The sequence below is a fragment of the Canis lupus genome, chromosome 16 (genome assembly GCF_048164855.1).
Source record: "Canis lupus baileyi chromosome 16, mCanLup2.hap1, whole genome shotgun sequence".
Taxonomy (NCBI): domain Eukaryota; kingdom Metazoa; phylum Chordata; class Mammalia; order Carnivora; family Canidae; genus Canis; species Canis lupus.
In genome coordinates this window covers 60,934,906-60,955,540 of record NC_132853.1, presented here as the reverse complement: position 1 = coordinate 60,955,540, position 20,635 = coordinate 60,934,906, and the positions used below count along the sequence as shown (strand labels likewise).

At 50.5% G+C, this 20,635-nt stretch overlaps 1 protein-coding gene across 3 annotated transcripts in view; it reads left to right on the top strand.

Moving 5' to 3' along the window:
- The first annotated feature begins 1,717 nt into the window (after positions 1-1,717).
- The window catches only part of CSNK1D (casein kinase 1 delta), a 34,430-nt gene continuing 15,512 nt past the window's right edge, over positions 1,718-20,635 (top strand). For all 3 annotated transcript variants that reach the window (XM_072782048.1, XM_072782050.1, XM_072782051.1), the window contains exons 1-2: positions 1,718-2,120; positions 9,243-9,353. In XM_072782048.1, coding sequence (XP_072638149.1) covers positions 2,045-2,120; positions 9,243-9,353 — 187 coding nt within the window. In that variant the 5' untranslated portion in view covers positions 1,718-2,044. The remainder of the gene's footprint in view (positions 2,121-9,242; positions 9,354-20,635) is intronic.

Sequence of the window (20,635 nt, the reverse complement as noted above, 5' to 3'; positions counted from 1 at the left end):
GGGCTTTAGCAACAGGAAACTAGGGAATACATTGGGGACAGTTGTAGCCTCTGGGGCAGGCCGCCCGCAGCATGGTGCTGGGGTGAGAGGCCTCTGACCTGGGCTTAGGCCCTTGTAGATGGCTCCTCAAAGAAGGTGCGCTGCTCCTGCGCAGGCCTCTTCCGGGCACTCCCCCCATTATGGGAAGCAAAACACAAGCAAGGACTTTGGTCCTGTTGTTGGCTGATTAACCTGACCAATTCCAAGCGTAAATGGGGGATATGGGCAGAACCCTGGGACCTGGGGGAGGCCCCAAGAGTTGCAGCTTCTTTTTGAGAGAGGACACTTAGTTCCCAGGATGGGACTGCTGGCCAGTCATCAGCCCAGGGTGGCTAAGGGAGCGGCCGGAGGTCTGCACATCCAGGTCCCTTTCCCTTTCTCAGTTTGTACTCATGGCTTTTGGGGAGGGGAGCAGGACACTGTTCACCAGGGAATTCTGGCAACAGGCTGTTTTTACCAGTTTGACAATATCCCCCCACCCTCACACTGTAAGACTGAGAAACCAGGCTGACACGGCCATGGGGCATTCCCCACTGCCCACCGCTCACCAGCGGCTGATCATGGTTTGCCTGGTAGCCTCTCCCGTGTCCAGGCACTGCTAGCAACGCTCAGGAATTGATGCCAGCCTCCCCAACCCCACCCCCAGCTATTTTTGGACAGGGGCTGCACTCCTGAGACTGAGTGTGGGAGAGGGGCAGAAGGACACTCACTGCCCACTGCGCTCCTTCCCCGCCTCCCCTGGGCCACCCGGAGAGGAGGTCCTGATGGTCCATTGGCACACAGGCTGCTCTCCTGGCCGCAGCCAGCCCCGTGCACAGGCCCAGCACACAGGCCCCACGCATAGAGTAGTAGGTATTTGCCAGATGCTCCCAAGTACGCATTAACATTATGTGCTACGGTTCTCCCTTTTTACGTGGGGCGTAGGCGCCAGAAGGAATGACAAGGAAGTCATTCCTTCTCGGCTTGGATGCTTCCCTGGAGGACTCCCTTCCAGTGATCAGAATCAAGACTCCAGATCTTTGAAGCCAGGCATCATTCTGAACTTTAACATTCTTGCTTTCTTTTGCAAGAGGAACCTTCAGACTAGATACAAATTAGGTGAAAAGGTTGATTTGTTCTCCAGGAAGATGAGACTGAGAGGCAGGCCCACGGCCTCACCATTTGAATCCCTGGTAGCTGCGCCTTCTCCTTTCGGGTCTGACCTCGGGCTCTAGGTTTGAGCGCATAAGGCTTGAGGCGTGGGCGGGCAGCGGCGGGCAGTGCTGCAGCGGCGGGCCGGGCACACCTGAGTCCCCGGGGTCCTGCGGGTCCCTGGGCGGGAGGGGCAGACAGGCTCCGCCCCCGTCCCTCTTGCAAAAAGCACTGCCCTGGGGCCTGTCCCAGGTGTGTCGCGGGGAGTCGCTGGCTTCCCCGGCACCCGCGAGGACATACGAAGCCCCTGCGCCAGCACGTGCAGGCTGCACGTGGAACGGACCCCCGGCAGCCCGGGGCTGAGGCGGCTGGGCAAACCGAAAAGAGGGGACCGCCCCGGGGTCCCGGGGTTCTCGAGGACGCGGGTGCGCGCTGGCCCCGCCCCGCCCCCTGGCCCCGCCCAGGCCCCGCCCCACCGTCCGAAGCCGCGGCCCCGCCCCTCGGGGAGCGCGGCCCCGCCCCTCCGGGTTGCTAGGGGAAGTGACGTCACAGCGCGATGGCGGCGGCTCCTTCGGGCAGCTGAAGGGGGATTTAGGCCCGGAAGATCCGAGTCCATCCGCGGCGGGGAGAGGGCGAGCGGGGTCGGCGGGGGCCGGAGCAGGGGCGGCGGCGCTCGGACTGTCCCATCCGCCCCGTATTGAGGCGCTGGGAGCAGCGGGGCGGCCGGAAAGCGATGGTGAAAGCGGGGCCGTGAGGGGGGCGGAGCCGGCAGCCCGACCCGCCGTAGCGGCAGCAGCGGCGCCGCCTCCCCGAGCTCAGACCCAGGAAGCGGCTGGGAGGGCAGGAGCGAGCCGGACCCGCCGCCGCCGCCGCCATGGAGCTCAGAGTCGGGAACAGGTACCGGCTGGGCCGGAAGATCGGCAGCGGCTCCTTTGGAGACATCTATCTCGGTGAGGCGCCCCTCCCCCCCAGCCCGGGCCGCCCCCGGACCGGCGTCCGCGCCCTCCGCGCCCCCCCCCGCCCCCGGGTCGGGGACCCCCGCCCAGGACCCCGGACACGCCCGGACCCCGCTGCGAGGCCCCGCGGCCCGCCTCCGCCCCGGGGACCCCCCTCGCTGGCCCGCGGCGGTGACCGGGACCCACCCCTCCGCCCCGCCCCGCCCCCAGCCCCTCCGCGGGGTCCGGCCGTGCCCCGGGGCGCCTGCCCGGACGTGCGCCCCAGGCTGCCGGGAGCGGCCCTACGCCGCCCCAGACCCCCGCCCGCTGTCCGCGCCCGGGTGTCCCCCGCGGGCAGACAAAGGCCGCCGGGCGGGTGTGCGGCCCCCTGCGGCCCGGGCACGTGGGGGGGCCCGGGGGGGGGTCGGGGCGCCGGCCTCAGGCTTCCGCGGCCCGCGGGCCCGTGCGACGGCGCAGCCCCAGCTCGGCGGCTCCCCGGGCTCTGACGGCGCCGGGGCGGGCGCGGGGCCGCCGGGTGGGTCCCCCGCCCCGTCGAGCGGCCCCCGAAGGACATGTTGCGCATCCAAGTTGTGGACGGGGTGCCTCCGCCGGAGCCAGACTGGGATTTGGGGGAGCGCAGACGGAGTCGGCGTCGCGGTGTGGGCAAAAATTAGAGGCAAATAAAGTAGTAAAGCGCTCTCTACTCCCGAGGTGGTCCCTCTGGCCGTTACGGTTCTCCAGGTACATCTGGGGTAAAAAATAAAAAAATAAAAGAAAGAAAGAAAGAAAAATGGGATTGGAAAGTTCTGGATCGTTTCCGATTTGCAGTGCAAGGAAATGCACGTGTAACGTGAACGGTCGGCTTGAGCCTTCAAGTTGGGGATTTAAAAATAACTTTTGCTGTCGCCGGTACCCCCCTGGACCTGGGGACGCACAGCCTGGCGGGGCTGTGTGCGCAGAGGGACTGTTGCGCAAGTCTGGGGTAAACACGCTCCGATGTTGCGCAGAGCCCCTGCCCTGCTGCTTCTGTTGGGCTATGTACCTGTCAGAGGGGTCAGGAGTGGCTTCAGGGGGTCCCCACCCGGCCTCCCGTCTTGTCACCCGGAGCAGCTGCACCTCCGGGGCTGACGGCGTTAGGAGTGCACACGTTTGTTCATTACCGCTTTTGGTGCCTTCTCACCCCACAGAGCAAGCCTGTCCCGGGCCCTACAGATGCCTCTGATCCTGCCTGCCCTCTGCCTTACTGTCCTGCTGAGCAAAACACACTTCACAGACGTTTCTCTCCAGTAGTTTGCTGGCTGCCTTCTGAGCAGCGTTCCTTTAGGGAAATTTGCTGGGTGAATGTAAACTGTTTGCGTTATTCCCAGAACAGTAAAATTTGGCCAAAGTTTTAATCTAGGATCTAGGAGCTGTCCTGAGAAGTCCATGCATTCGTCACCTTTACACGGGCATCAAAAAGTAGGTATTTGTTTTGGAGCTCTCTGTCCTCAGGTGCTAGCCAGCTCTGTGCTTTCTGAAGCTGGTGCAGGGAGCCCCGTGTGCTTATTCACCGTGGTGCCCTCTGGGCCTCCCCTTGTGTTAGGCACACCGGCGGCACCTGATGCACGGCTCAGGCTGACCTGTCCCAGAGGGGTCTCTCCTCAGTCTCACACCCTCGCTCCTAGCACCCGCACGGCCTGTTGAGGTGCACTTAGGCCACAGCTGATCTTTTCCGTCAGCATGGGCTCTGGGCCCCCACGGGGGTCCATTCAGGCTGAGTGCTGCTCCACAGAGGAGAGGTGATCTTGTTACTTGAGAGATGTGGCTGGACCGCAGGGTCTGAGGAACCCCACCAGCTGTAGGTGAGACTCAAAGATGGCTGCCCCAAAGACCACGGAACAGAATGAGTCATCCCTACCATAGTTCCTCCTCTGTAGGTAAAGGCATTAGTTAAGGAATTGCATCCTCATATCTTGAAAATGGTTAGGTTCCATGTATTCTGCTGTGATTACAATTTAAATCACTTCTGCTGCTGTCATTTTACTATTGATCAGAACACTCGACTTCTCCAGGTAGGTTCCCTGTGTTGTGATCCTGCATTTGGGGTCTTGGATTTCTGCCTGGGACAGAAATTGTTGTGTGCTTTCAGAGGTTTGAAACTGCGAGGAGGGGAGGCCGTCTTTCAGTTTACTGAGTGCCTCGTGGACCAGGAGGGCCCGGTATTGGCCTGCCTTCCCGGCCGCCTGCTGCATTGACATGGTCATGCGGCCCTGTGCCCTGCCAGTTCTTCCAGTCCATCCCACATGGCCCTTTTAAAGATGGGCTATTTCTCCAGTGCCTGGACTTCAGAAAGTACTGCACTTGGGCCACGATGGACCCCCAAATGTGTGGTCCCCATCTTCTATTTACCTCCAAGCTTGCCAGATCCCGAAGGCTGTCAGGAAGGGCAGGGTGCAAAGGCCTCAGAGTTCCTGTATTCTGTGCGATACGTGCTTATGCGAAACGTTGCCTGTACCTGCTATTTTGGCCATAAGGCAAAGCCTTCCCACCCCTGTGTCTTCATCAGCTTTAGCTTCCACGTGCTTTGGCCCCTTGCTGTTGGAGGTGATGTCTTGTGAGGCACTGGACATCAGAAGCCCTTTCATTTGCAGACAGTGTACCTCCTGTATACCTGCTAATAACATTTGAAAACAGGGAGGGAGTGTTCTTACTGTGGACCACGTGTTCCCAGTGTGACCAGTAGAGCTGAGGGAAGAAGAGGATGTGTGGAGAAGAGTGCTAGAGCCAGGCGGGTGGTGGTGCTACAGTCAGCACAGACCCTCTTCAGTTCATCCAGTGTTCCAGAGTGTCTGCAAGCCCCCGTCCTCTCTGTTGTCATCCATGTTTGTCTTGTAGAGGCTGGCTGAAGGGTCCTCGGACCCACCTACGCCCCTGTCTTTCATGGTTGATGGAATGTAGGTTTTCTTCCTGTCCGTGTTGGCCTTTGGGGTCACTCCATTTATCAGAGGATGGCCTCCTCTCTGCATGTGTTACCTGGATGGACTGTGCAGCCTGCCGTCGTAACGTACATGAACATCTATAGAGAGCTAAAGTTTAGTAACCTCTTCATACTCGATATTCATGTTTTCCCCTCTCATGGACTTTCCTTTTTCTTCAGGAACACCATGCAAGGATGTCTGGCACACAGTAGGGGTTCTAGAGTGGTGGCTGGCTGGCCAGCTGGCTGGGAGAGAAGACCAGTTGCCTGCACTGTCTGAAGCTTTCCTGGTCACCTGGTTTCATTCTTTAGGGTGGTAGCTTAAGCTTTGAGTGTCCCTAATGAGAGGTTGTGATCCTGCATCAGTTGCCTAGTCAACATTTGCCCTGTTTAGAGTGACCTTTGCCTGGCTGCCCAGAGGCCTCTCCCTGTTTCTTTGATAAGACAATCCTCATTGGGAGTTGGGCCTAAGGACAGCTGTCCCAGGACAGACTCAGGCTTGGGGTTCGGTTCACTTAATTCATCATCTGATTTTGTCTGCTCAACTTGAGAGACATAATTTTGTTTTCCTAGGATCACCACTAACCTGTGTCTAACAGAATAACACCCTTGCCTAGAGAGAGGAACTCTTGTCTGACAGGGTGGGGCTGCTTAAGCTGCTGGAGGGGCTGAGGTTGTTAGTGAGATAAAACTGTTTTAAGTGTAAACGGACACTGTGGATTGACTGCCTTGTGAATCTGAAACCCAGTGCTCAGTGGGGTCTTCTAACTTCTTGTTCCCTATCTAGAAGTACTTATAGAAGTTGTGCTGAAGGAACAGGTTTTGTAATTACCAATTCTTCATAAACCATTACCTTTTTTTTTTTATTAAGATTTTATTTACTTATTCATGAGAGACAGAGAGAGAGAGGCAGAGACACAGACAGAGGGAGAAGCAGGCTCCACGCAGGAAGCCCGACACGGAGATCCCGGGTCTCCAGGATCACACCCTGGGCTGAAGGTGGCGCTAAACTGCTGAGCCACCTGGGCTGCCCCATAAACCATTACTTTTGTAAAGTAAGATTAAATGTAGCAACATCGCTTTGCTCTGATCTCCTCAATGCTCTCTTGCTGCCCTGTATTGTTCCCCCCCACCCCCACTTGGACAGGTGGACAGGTGGTGGTTTGAGCACTAGACTTGGAGCAGGACTGCCAGGGAAGCATGAGGTGTGATGCCAGCCGTAGGAGGTGGGGCAGGGCTACAGGGCCCTAGACCACTGGACCTTGGTTTTGCCTGTGATGTTTGCTTCTCGTGGAATGCACAGTGCTTGAAGCTGGGCTCCTTGGTACGTCTACCCATTGGGCACAGACCTTGCTGGGAAGCAATCCAGAGTGTATGCTGTTATCACATTTATTTGCAGAGCCCAAGCCCAGCTCCTCTTTGGTTCATCAGACTTGAGGCAAGCTTCACAGTTGTGATCTTAGGGGAGGCTGGCCCTCTTTGTTGGTGTGATCCTGGGGGAGGCTATCTCTGTTGCTGGTGTGATCTTGGGGGAGGCTGGCTGTGTTGCTGGTGTGATCCTAGGAGAGGCAATCTCTGTTCATTGGTGTGATCCCAAGGAAGGCTGGCTGTTTGCTGGTGTGATCTTGGGGGAGGCTGGGTCTGTTGCTGGTGTGATCCTGGGGGAGGCCAGCTGTGTTTGCTGGTGTGGTCTTCGGGGAAGCTGGCCCTATTTTCTGGTGTGCTCCTGGGGGAGGCTGGCTGTGCTTGCTGGTGTGCTCCTGGGGGAGGCTGGCTGTGTTTTTGCTGGTGTGATCTTGGGGGAGGCTGACTCTGTTGCTGGTGTGGTCCAGCAGGAAGATTGGCACCATGATAGGAGAATAGGATTCAAATTGAGTTTTAGAGTTGCTTATGGTTATTTGTCTCCCAGACTGTCCTGTCAGTATTGCTGGATTGATGGCCAGATGTTTACATTATCTGCCACAATAGGGTGGAGCTAGAATGTTCTCTGCCCTCTTGAAGGTGGTGGTCTGGTAGGTAGTCTGTTTGGTCCAGGCTGTCTTGTCATTGAAGACCCGCTTCATGGCAAGGGTGACAATGCTGACGTAGTTGGCGGAGCAAGAATGCTCTCACTAAAGGCTCCACTGCTCATGCTTTGGGGAACAGAGTTGCTGATGTAACCAGTAAGCTGAGTCATCCATTTCTCTGTGTCTCCTGGGCTGGCGGGTTCAGCTCGGAGTCCAGGTCCTCACAGGAACTCCCAGTGCATTTCTCATTTGCACAGTACATTTACGATGAAGTCATTTCTCTTGTAATTGGATAGATCATCGCAAATGCGGGTAGGAAGAACAAAATGTATTACCTGTCTTCTTTCTGAGTGCCCAGAAGAATCTCTGTGGAATGGTAAATGAGGTTCTTAAATCTAGAATGGTCACTTGCAGTGGTCAGATGCTGGTTATTACCATGGTTTTGGATTCAAGCCCACCAGAAGCCCTGTACTTCTTGGAGCCATCTGGGTAGTCTGGGGGAGACGTTGGGGGTTCTTAGGTGTTTAGTGGACACATGAACAACAGCAGGCAGGGTTCCTGCAGGCTGCTTGTGGTTTTAATGCCTTTGTCTGGGAATCTCAAAGTGCTTTGTAACTGTTAACGCACCCTCCCTTGCAAGCGTCTTGTGAAATAGACTGCACTTCTTCCCCTGAACTTGGGGAGAGAGAAACCAGTCAGTTGAGGTTGCTTTGTCCAATGCTACGATCTCCTTGGGAAGGAAATGTCCCGGGCCTGTCGAACTGCTGGAACCAATACAGATAAACATACTGCTGAGAAGGATTAAACTGGTTTGTACAGCAGACATCCTTATCCACAGGGGACATATTTCATGACCCATACGGGATGCCTAAAACCATGGACAATACCAAACCCTACGTATACCTTGTTTCTTCCTAGACATACTTACTCATGATAATGTTTATAGATTACGTATAGTGAGAGATTCACAACAATAGCTAATAATAAAATAGAACAATCATAGCAACATATTGTAAATAAAGTTCTGTAACTAGGGTCTCACAAAAATCCTACTGAGCTGTACTCCCCTTTCTTGTGACCCTGTGAAGTGGTGAAGTGCCGATGTGACGAGGGGCGGGAGGGAAGTGATGCGGGTGTGTGACGTGGCGTGAGGCTCCTGCTGACCTGACCAGAGGGCAGGCACAGGAGCATCTGTCTGCAGACCGAGTTTGACTGCAGATAAGGGACACCTGTACTTACAAGGCACCTGGGGGAGAGCTAGGTGTAGGTTAAGACTCTTCCCTGTTCTCTTCAGCTAAAGCTTCTTGAGGAAGGTTTCATGGGCACAGCTTTGGGTCAAATGGGAGCTCAGGAGCATTTGTGTGTGAAGCCTGGGGCAGGGCGTTGTCATATCTGCATTTCCTTAATTGAAGTAAAGCAGAGATAGAACATAGGCTGTTATCAGGAGGTATTAGCTGATGTTTTGTTAGTTTTAGCATAAAACTAACAAAAGGTATGTGACAGGTACATGTTGCATAAGTGTCATTTGGGCTCTAAAGGGGAGTCCACCCTTCTGGTCCAGTATCAGTAAGAAATGCACAGTAGTGTCCTATTCCCCAGGAAGGGAGAAGGTTGCAGAGTGTCCTTGGGGGAACCAGCTCCACTGGAGAAGTGCCTTAACTGTTCTGAGATTTATGCGGCTCAACACCCAGGGTGGGTGGACTGAAGCCGTGGGTGTTTGGTAAAAAGGAAGGCCCACACCCACCCACCCACACAGGCCTATCCAGGCAGCATGGAGAAATGGGGAGCACACACAGTCACCCTGGAACTGCTTCGCCCTGGGTAGGTGAATACAGGGGCCAACCACCAGCTGGTGGGACAGGAAAGTTCAGGGCAGAAAAGATGGGAGTCCTTGCAGAGAGAAATGCACTGCCCTGTCTCTGGGTCCCCTATTGACGTGATCAGAGTGGGACATATGGAAGTGGGTGAGGGAATACTAAATAAGACTTTTCTATACATATCAAAGACTTCCTGCTTAAAAAGTGAAAGTAATGATGGTTTTTCCACAGGGTTTGTCAACCACCGACACCCATCTCACAGGGGAAAGCGGAGCAGAAGGTCTGTGGTGTGTTATAGTATTGCGTTAGGTGGTGGACACCAGATTATTAATGTTTGTGGTTTTTCTCTTTTGCCAAGGTACGGACATTGCTGCAGGAGAAGAAGTTGCCATCAAGCTTGAATGTGTCAAAACCAAACACCCTCAGCTCCACATTGAGAGCAAAATCTACAAAATGATGCAGGGAGGAGGTATGCCCTTTACCTGTTCAAAAGAAAACCAGGGTTGTATTTGATGAGGGAGAATGGATCATGAAGCATAGCCTCTGGTTTATTTGGGAAAGGGAGGGAAACGTCCATACATGTGACTCAGTCATGTGGCTTCCTTCAGCTACCAAGAGGCCTACTGAAGGCCTCGTTCAACATAAAGCATGATTGTCTGCTTTTCCGTAGCCTCATGTTAACTAGTCGTGTCTTTGAACTCAGGGTTTGTGTAAATTGTGATTTTTCAGGCACACTCCTGATTGTTAGGTATGCCACCTCGGTCACATGGTTTGCTCATAGCTTTGGTGGGGAGTCCCTTCAGACGCTCCTGAGTGAAACAGAGTTTGAACTCTGTGATCTCTGTGTCCCTTTCTAACTCAATTATTGTCCCAATTCTTCGAAACCTTCTCTTGGGCCTAAGGGTATCTGATGTCTGATCTTAACTTTTAGAATTCTCTGGACTTTAAGATAGTTCAGCTAAGGGAGCAGGCGGGGCTTTTCTTGGGCGTCTCAGAGTCCTGAAGACACCTCAGCATTAGGAAGGACATGTCCGTGCTTTGCCCCAAGAAGCTCCCCTTGGGAAGAAGGCTTTGTGTCTGAAGAATGGCTGCACTTCATCCTGTTAGGAGACCCTTCGTGGCAGAAGCTTCTGTGGTACTTTCATAGTTTGGAGTGTTCTCGGTGCCTTGCAAATGAAAGCTTGTCTTCAGAGTCTGAATTGCGTTTTTTCAGGTGAGAAGGGAGGATTAATTTCACTCTGGCATCTTTCCTCCACAAAAGTGGTTTAATCTGTGTTGCTACTAGCAACCAACATTTCTTGCTTTACACAGCAACACATGTCTCTCATACATATCAGAGCAACACAAACAGTCCTTCAGGACACTTCACAGAGGAGGTCCAGGGTGTCCCATCTCGGCTTTCTGGGGGCCTGAGGAGGCCATTGGTAAAAATGTCCTGGCCCCTGTGGGCCCCAGGGAGTGGTCAGCAGAGGACCCAGCCATTTTGTCTGCCCTCTGGTGACCCTCAGCAGAAGGCCGGCTTCTTAGGCATCAAGGACAGTCTACACAGGGATCCCTGGGTGGCGCAGCGGTTTGGCGCCTGCCTTTGGCCCGGGGCGCGATCCTGGAGACCCAGGATCGAATCCCACATCGGGCTTCCGGTGCATGGAGCCTGCTTCTCCCTCTGCCTGTGTCTCTGCCTCTCTCTCTCTCTCTGTAACTATCATAAATAAATAAAAATTAAAAAAAAAAAAAAAAAGGACAGTCTACACAGCTTAACAGGTGGTGATGAAAAGGAGATGACTCGGGAGGTGGCCTTCGTGGTTGGGGAGGGCCTGATGCTGGGGGTTGAATAAAGCTTCCAGTTAAAAGTTGTGTTGAGTGTTAACAAGCAGCATCTCTGAGAATTTGCAAGCTGGAGGGCCAGAGGGCAAAAGGAAAGAAGACAGTCAGCCGATACCCCAATAGGAATTGGATAAGAGAGACTGGACAGAGAAGACTTTATTCCCTTCAGGATGGGATTTCTCTGTCCCTGAACCACAATCGTCTGCGGCAGGCCTGAGGGCCCAAGCTGCAGCATTGCATCTCACTTTGAATCCTTGCGTTAAGATTTGTGCCCCTTCTCTCGGACCCTAAAAACCTAGGATCTTCTCCCTTCTTGCCATCCTCCACCTGTAGATTGAGTTTTATTCCTGTTTCAAATGTGCACTTAATGGATATTATCAAGGTGCTTTAAAAAAAAAAAAGGTAAAGATACCAATTTTTGAAAAGAGATGATGTCCAGAAACGCAGAGTCCATGATTCTGGTAGTGTTGTGTGAATTCCTCCTAACCAAGATGAAGCCGCTGGGGCTGCAGACAGGATGCAGGGGTCCTCTTGCTGAAGGTCAGCCTTCTGCATTACATCTCATGCAAATACACACAGACCACTTGGTTGTGGTGAAGGGACGGCAAGTATCTCTGACTGTGGTTCTTAGGTGCTTTTAATGCTGCATCCTGGGCTTGCTTGCATGTGCGGATACATCATAGGAGGGAGCTGAGACTGCCGTGCACTCTGTAGCTTGCTGTGCAGGGTTGTCTAGATACTGCCTGGCCTGTGGCAGTGGTGCTGTGCCTGGCTAGAGAGAGCGGCACTTAGGCAAGCAGGCCGCCTAGGGGAGGAGTTGGTCTCCACTTACAGACACTGGCATGTCTGCTGCCACTACAGTCCTGTGCAGAAACATGTCAGCCAGCCTTGTGTCCTGACTGAGGAAATCGATACGCAGAACTTGCCCGAGGACAGAGATTTGAACCTGAGCATCGTCGTGCCCAGGCCACTGCTGCATAGCAGCTCTGCTCCTGAGGAGGCATGCAGCTGCCCTGCCTGGCAGTCAGCACCATGCCCCAGATGCTTCTACCTGCCGCAAGTTTGCTGGCAATGGTGGATTAAACGCCTGGAAAAGCAGGAATAAACCTTGCTTAGATGTGTTGGTAAATGACTTGGGGAGACATTATGTTCTTCTCAAAATGCAGTAGAGTGCCAGGTCCTGCTTAGACATCAACTGCTCTTTCTCATCTGGATGTCTCCAGGGTGGCTTTGGACCATCCCTTCTTTGGTGGCCTCTCAGTAGAGAACATTTGTTCAGTCCACAGCTGCTTCTGGTCAAGGCTCAGGGCGGGTGTGGTGTGTGGGAGGGTGGAGTGGGCCATTTGTATAAAATCTGGGCTGGCAGTGAGGGTGAGCACTGAGCACGCATGGCCCTCACGGTAGAAGTGGCTGAGTCCCCCAGTTCCCTTCTCTCGTCCTGTGTCCTGGTCAGTTCCCATAGCAGAGAACATATGTAATATGTGGGAACTGATCCTAAAGTGAACACCCATTGCTCCCACCTACTTGAGAGGCGGCAGGACCCCAGCCCCACCTGGTGCTCGCGTACCAGTTCCAGTGTGCCCTGAGGGAGAAGCCATGGTCCAGAGTTTGCCCCTGGCATCCTTGCCTAAGGATTTTTGTTTCTCAGCCACCCCATAAGTAATTTGTTTTTGAAAGTGTAATGACCTTGTCTAGAAACATTTGGCAGTTTGTTTATGGTTGTTTTAGGTTTGAGTTGCCAAAAACTTTGTGAAAATTTGTATTTATTTGCATTAATGTCAAATACTGGAATTTCTCATAAGTAAAAATGGAAAGCATATGCCTGTTCCCGTCGCCTAGTTTTTCACCCCCAAGCAGAGATTTTGGTATCTTTGGACTCCCATCAAGTGTTGAGAACTACACGTAGTGACACTAGGCCACCCATTTGCTATCTGAATGGCCCGTGGGTGGGGGTAGCATGCTGGTCACTGCTGCCCTCGCCCTACCAGCCTTGCCTGCATGGGCCCAGCAGTAGTGTGCATTTCCACGTTTCTGATCGTGCTGGCACCAGAGTCCCCATCTGCGGACAGGCAGTGGGAACATGCTTGTGATAGATTTATGGCTGATTGCTTCCTGGGGCCTCAGCACTTGATATCTAGACTGCTCAGGACAAAGCAGGCTACACAGAAAGCTGAGCATCTTCTCACCAGAGAACTCTTGAGAGCAAGGGCGCTCTGCCTTTACTGCATTCTCTCTGCTCCCTGATGCTGGGTAACAAGACGTTGGGATCGACTACTAGGAGAAATGGTGCCGCCACTGGAACACCTCAGCGGTGTAAACGGACTCCGTGCGTCTTTGAGTCACATCTGCCTCACATGTGCAACATATGAACGTCTTTGGTATGGTTTTCACATACCATTCAACTTTACTTTTGACCCCACATGCTCCCAAGATGTCCTGTGCCATGGCTGTTTAGTAATCTCCTGTCTCTAAGCAGTTTGCTCCTGCTTCTGGCCTCTTATTCTTGGGGACGGTGCCTCAGTAGCACCTGATCATGTTTTCTGGTGCACAGCCTGAGAGTGGAATTGTGTCTCATGGAGCAGGCAGGCCCTTGGCCTGCAGGTTATTTCCCAGCTGCCTGGCATCTGAGCTTCTGTTGAAGCCACATCCTCTTTGGTCTCGTCATCACCTTTCCTCTCTAGCATGGCACGGGGTCCCCTTTCTAGCTCCGAAGACAAAGAAGAGCATTTAAAAATAAGGGTGGGAGAGGAAGAAATAAAACTTGTTATTTGTAAAGGAATGGACCTCTGGTGGGTAGCTGGCTCTCACTACACATATCATCGGTTCACTTCATTACACCAGTACCAATCCATTACAAGATGTCTGTGTCCCCTCAGGTACCATTCCGTCTCTTCTGTATCTTCTGAGGGAAAAGGAAAGGGTTGCTGTGTGTGTGTGTGTGTGTGTGTGTGTTACACAGCAGTCGCAGATCCCACCATCACATCTGTATGCTCCAGGGATGGCGTCACTAAAACTAGGGGCTCAGTCTCCTGTAATTCAGGAGCAGGAGGAAGCTTGGGAGAAGGCAGATAGGCACAAGCTTCTCTCCTTCCCCAGAAATTCAAGATTCCACAGAAAACTTTGGTTTCCTGCATTAAACATGGAGTTACAGTCAACCATATCCTACTAAACCATCTTGTGGCCCCTTTGACATGCATGTCTTAAACCTTCAGGGATGCTCCTGAGTAACTTGGAGGTCCAGTCATCTTCCCTTCTTGGTTTCCCAGTCCCCCACCCCACACCTTTTCCCTAGGATTAGAGACTGAAAGAGGTTTGATCCCTCTAAATACAGCAACATGTTTGGCATGAATCATGACAAAGAACAGTTTTGACTCAGAAGGTTGGGGGCAGGGGATGGAACGTTTCTGGCTTCTTCAGAATTTTGTGCGAATCATTTAAGCATTGTGCAGCCAACCCAGGAATTGTAAGAGTATACGAGCTTTTGTGTGGGACAGGGTGGGTAGAGAAAGGAATAAGGTAGGAAGGAGGCAAGCTTTTAAAACAGAAGATTGGCCCAAATAGGAAACAGAATAAAGGGGCACCAAGAAGAGATGGCTCAAGACACCGCCCCCTTCAACATATACACATACATACTTAAGTTGGTGAACAATAAAACCCCAAAAGAACATGGAGAAAGACCAGCTCATTCTGTTTACACAAGCCAGGCTGCCTATTGATAACCCAGCCGGCACCTTGTGAGTCCTCCAGGCCTAACAGACACAGCAATTCAAGGGAGTGGCTAGAAACCAGAATGAGGCACGGCTGGTCCCAGTGCACTCCATCATACTCCCCACCATGGCACTAACCACTGCTGTGGCAGGGTGCTGGCCTTGGACATCGAGGTCTCTGGAAGCCCAGGTAGGAAAACCCAGCATTGTTCAAGGTTAAGGATTTGGGACATTGCTTCACTTAACCCACTGAGCCACCCAGGTGCCCCTGGGGCTTTGCTTCATACACACACACGGACCCTGATGTGCTGGTAGGCTGGACTGAGCCAGTGAAGGGAGCCCATGTCCTGAGATTGGGGGTCCAGAATAGTAGTCCATTGCTGGTGCAGACCAACATACCATAGTCGGGGCTTCTCAGCGCCTTCTGACCCCCTTGTACACCTTTCCTGTTCAGACCAGTGCCCAATCTTCTAGGAGAGAGACATCAAGTCACAGGGCAGCCCTGGTAAAATGGGGTGGTTCCTGCGCACCCCAAGTAGTTCTGCATGCTGGGGAAATGGCAGAGCAGAGTCCTGTTCCAGAGTCCTGGGCTGCTGCTGACTCCCTCCCTGAAATGGCTTTGCCCCGAGAGAGAACCCGGTACAGAAAGAGAGCATCACCCAGAAATACGGGAACGTAAAACCAGAATGCTTATTACATCAAGAGCAGTTAGAAGCCATCAAGATCTGTCATTTATACAGGGTCAGGGCAATTGGAGTCCTGAGAATGTGGGACCCCGGGCGAAGTTCTTTGGGACAGTGAGAAGTGACATAGTGCCTCTGAGAGCGATGCCTGTGAGCTTACAGCAGCGAGTCTGCAGCTGTGGCCTGGCCACACTCCTGCTCCAGAAAGCCTGCCCCACCTCCAAGAGTCCTCCCCATGCACCAAGAAGTGCCCAGAGTAGAGGATTGAGAAAGCTGTTCATGGGCGTTCCTGACAAAGATGCTGTAAATGTTTGTGTAGGTATTTGCATGGACGTTTATTTCCTCTTCTCATGGGTAAATATCTTTTCTAGGAGTGGAATGGCTGAATCAGAAGTAGGTGAATGCTTTTCCCTTTTAATAAAGTCCAGCTGCTTTCCAGGTGGCTGTCCCATTACGTTCCCGCCAGCAGTGACAGGACTTTGATGGTTGGTGTCTTTCAAACTGTCTGTGTCATCTGTTACTGAATTTACTGACATAAAGCTGTTTATAATGTTCCTCTATTTAGCCTTTTAATAGATGTAGAATCCATTCAATATTGCTAATTTGCGCCTTCTCTTATTTTTTCCTCATCAGTCTGATTAGAGGTTTATCAAAAATCTTCTCAAAAAACATGTGGTTTCAGTAATTTTTGTTTCTTTATGTTCCTTTCCCTTGATTACTCCTGTGATCATTTTCATTTCATCTGTTTACTTTGGGTTTAATTTGCTATTTTCTGAGGCATTTGGTTGCTATTGATTTTTCCCTAGGTGCCCCTAGAGCAGGTCTCATAAACCCTGATGTGTTGTGTTTTCATTTTTATTTAGTTCAAAAAACTTTCTAATTCCTCTACTGATTTCTCCCTGATAGGCGGATTATTTTAAAGTGTATTATATAGCATCCAAATATTTGGGGGTTTTCCGGAGAGCACTCTGTTATTTCTGACTGAATTCCATTGTCATCTGAGAGCATACTTGGTACAACTTGAATCCTTTTAACTCCAGGTCTGTTTAATGTCCATCGTTGGGTATGTCTTGGTAACCGGCCCAGGTGTACTTGAGGAGAGTCCGAGGGCCTGTTAAGGACACCATCAAATTGTTTGTTTTGCCAGCTTCCTTGCAGTTTTACTTCACATGTTTTAGCTCTGCTATTAGGTGCATGAATGTATGGAGTGGTAATATTCTCCTCACAAGTAAGGCCTTTATCCTTATGAAATAACAGGCACATCCCCAGAAATGCTCTCCGTAGCCTGCTGCACCCCGTGTGAACCCAGCTCCGTGCACCCTTCTGTCTAAAGTTGGTGTCCTGGGATCCCTGGGTGGCGCAGAGGTTTGGCGCCTGCCTTGGCCCAGGGCGCGATCCCGGAGACCCGGGATCGAATCCCACATCGGGCTCCCGGTGCATGGAGCCTGCTTCTCCCTCTGCCTGTGTCTCTGCCCCTCTCTCTCTCTCTCTCTTTCTCTCTCTCTCTCTGTGACTATCATAAATAAATAAAACAAAAAAAAATTAAAAATAAATAAATAAATAAAAATTAAAAAAAATTGGTGTCCTCCTTAGAACCTGTTGTGTGCAGTGTTGGGAGGACTTAACGCTTGATGTGGTTCCTGACAGGCCAGGTTTGTTTTTTTGTTTTGTTTTGTTTTTTTACCATCTTACTGCTGGTTTTTGTCTCCCCTCCTCCTTTGCCTGTTTTTGGATTAATCAAGTATTTTATTTATATTTCTTTTGTTTTTTAAGATTTTATTTTTTGGGGATGCCTGGATGGCTCAGCGGTTGGGTGGGTGCCTTTGGCTCAGGGCGTGATCCTGGGATCCAGGATCTAGTCCCACATCAGGCTCCTGCGCGGAGCCTGCTTGTCTCTCTGTCTATATCTCAGCCTCTCTCTGTGTCTCTCATGAATAAATAAATAAATCTTTAAAAAAAATTTTTTTGATTGATTTGCAAGAGCACGAGCAGGGGGAGGAAGAGCAGAGGGAGAAGCAGGCTCCTCACAGGGAGCCCAATGCAGGACTTGATCCCAGGACCCAGGATCATACCCGGAGCCAAAGGCAGACATATGCTCAACCACTGAGCCACCCAGATGTCCCAAATATGCATTTCTCTTAAAGGGATTTAAGTAATTTTTAAAAATCTTAGGTGTGAGGGACACCTGGGTGGCTCAGTGGTTGAGCTCCTCCTGCCTTTGGCCCGGGGTGTGATGCTGGAGTCCCAGGATCGAGTCTCGTGGGCTCCCCACAGGGAGCCTGCTTCTCCCTCTGCCTGTGTCTCTGCCTCTCTGTGTTTCTCATGAATAAATAAATAAAATCTTTATATAAAAAAAAGATTTATAAATCTTATATGTGAACTTCTGTTGTTATTTCCAGTGCTTTCCATCCTTTTGTGTGGGCCCACACTTCTGCCTGGCATTGCTTGCCTTCTGCCTGAAGGGTGACCATTCCCATATGTAGCAGTGCAGGTCTGCTGCTGATGGATTCTTCAGCTTTTTTATATCTGAAAATCTGTTCATTCATCTTGGTTTTTGGAGGTTTTTTGTCCTCGGTACTTGAAACATGTTGCCCCACTGTGTTCTTTTAGATGCCTCGTTTCTGACAAGGAGTCTGCAGCCATCCTGGTCTTTGTCCTCTTTATGTAACGTGGTTTTTCAACCACTGGTTGCTTTCAAGATGCTCTATCACTAGTGATTTTATTAGCAAGTGTGGACATTTGTGTGATGTTTTTTGTGGCCCTTGTGTGTAGGGTCGGCCTAGCTTACATCTGTGGGTTTGTTGTCTTCATCCAGCTACTTCCAACATCTCTGGCCCCCTCCTCCCTCTTTCCTGAGTGCTCCAGTGATATAGGTATTAGGTGGCTTGAAGCTGTTCTTGCTGCTTTTCCAGTAGTATCTGTTGCTATGCCTTCGAGTCATGCAGCTTTTCTTTTGCACCATCTAATCTCAGACACTAGTTCTCATCTATAAAAGTTGGATTTGAGTCTTTTTATTTTTTTAAGATTTTATTCATGAGGGACACAGAGGCAGAGACAACAGGCAGAGGGAGAAGCAGGCTCCCTGTGGGGAGCCCGATGTGGGACTCAATCCTGGAACCCCGGGGTCACAACCCGAGCTGAAGGCAGATGCTCAGTCACTGAGCCACCCAGGTGTCCCAGATTTGAGTCTTGTATAAATTTTCCATGCCACCCCTTTGTAGCTTTTTTGACATGGAATATAATTAGAATATATAATAACTTTTAAAATATTTATTTATTTTTAGAGAGCACACGAAGGGAGAGATGGGGGGGAGAGAGAATCTCAAGCAGACTCCTTGCAAAGCACAGAGCAGATCAAGAGTCAGACACTTAACTGACTGAGCCACCCAGATGCCTCTATAATAACTATTTTTTTAAAGATTTTTATTTATTTATTCATGAGAGACACACACAGAGAGAGAAGCAGAGGGAGAAGCAGGCCCCATTCAGGGAACCCAATGTGGGATTCAATCCCAGGGCTCCAGGATCATGCCCTGGGTGGAAGGCAGGCACCAAACTGCTGAGCCACCCAGGGATCCCTATCATAACTCTTATTGTGCTTCTCTGCTAATTCTAACATCTGAACCAGTTTCAATTGATTGTTCTCAGTGTGGATGTTTTCCGCTTCTTTGCATACCTGGTAATCTTTGGACGGCAGACGTTGTGAATTTTACTTGCTCACCTGCTTGGTATTTTATTCTGTTCCTCAGGTTCTTTCTCTGCCTAGTTATGGGATGAAGTCAAGTTACTTATGTCTGTTCAGTTTTTGCATTTCTGCTGACAGTTGAGGCAGGAAGGGGGCAGCCTATGGCCCACGCAGCTTGTGTCCCATCTTTCAGGCCTGGGTGTTGTTCATTGTCTCATGTTCAGTGTTTTAGAAACCATTTTTCCACATGTTCTGAGTTATGTTCAGTCTTCTTGTTTTTGTGGATGTCAGGGCAAGTTAGGCCCCCATTACTCCATCTTGGTTGATGTAGAGTAACTTAATAATAGTATCTGCTTCTGACTCAGGGTTTCTTATACTAAACACATTACTCATAATGGAAAAGATCGATATGTTCATCTTTGTTAGAATTTCTCATCAAAAAGCTCCAAAAGAAAAAAAATGCCTCACATAAAAGCAACAATGGTTTAGTACCAAGAATTTTTTTAAAATTTTATTTATGTATTTGAGAGACAGTGTGCTTGCACACTTGCTCAAGTAGGGGGAGGGGCAGAAGGAGGAGCCAACTCCCCTCTGAGCAGGGAGCCTGACACAGGACTTGATCCCAGGATCCTGAGATCATGACCTGAGGTGAAGGCAGATGTTTAACTGACTGAGCCACCCAGGAGCCCCAGAACCCAGAATTTTTAAAGAACGGCTATAAATAGGCAAAAGACTACCTGATACAGAAATTGCGAAAGACATGGGTAGACATTTCAAAGAACAGCTTGTGGCCAGTAAGTATATGGAAGAAAGATCCAAATTGAGAGTTCATTGATACACTCTCTCACACCCACTGCATTTTGATGAAGAGTCACCGATCTGCTTCCACCAGCTCACTGCTGGTGGGTGTGTGGAGTGGGCTCTCCGTCTTAGGAAACAAGGTGACATTATCTTGCAGAGTCAGACAACTTGTGCTCTGTGTTTGTAGGCATGTGCCTGGGGAAACAGGATGTGAATAAGAATTTGGTGTAGAAGAATTTTCATCCGGGGACATGAATAAGGGTGTACTTAGTAGCACCGTCTGTAATGAAGCAAACCCAGATAGTCCAAATGAAAGAATAGATGAATTATGATCTGTTCTCCAAAGGGAAGACTATACAGCAGGCATACTTCTTAAAAAACAATGTAGGGGGCACCTGGGGGGCTCAGTGGTTGAGCATCTGCCTTCGGCTCAGGATGTGACCCCGGGGTCCTGGGATCGAGTCCCATATCGGGCTCCCTACAGGGAGCCTGCTTCTTCTGTGTCTCTGCCTCTCTCTGGGTCTCTCATGAATAAATAAAAAAAAATATTTTTTAAAAAGCAGAAAAACAACAATTAGAAATATAAAATTCCATTATATTAGTTTCTGGTGTATAACATAGTGACTTGACAGGCCTCTATATTACACGGTGCTCACTATGGTGGATGTGGTCACCATGTCCCGATAGTATTATTGACTGTATTCCCTTTGTACTGTACTTTTCATCCTAGTGACCTTTTTATTTTTTTCTTTTTTTTTGGACTTATTTTATAACTTGAGAGATTGTACCTTTTAATACCCTTCACCTATTTTGTTCCATCCTCTCTGGCAAGTCTACCACTTTACTCTGTATTTATGATGTTTCTTATTTGCCTGTTTTGTCCATTAGATTCTACATAGAAATGGAATCCTATGGTATTTCTTTTTCTTTGACTTATTGTACTTTGCATGATATTCTCTAGTCCATCCATGTTGTCTAAAATGACAAGACTTTATCCTTTCTAATGGCTGAATGTTAAACCGGCATCCTTCTTTATTAAAAGCAAGGGAAT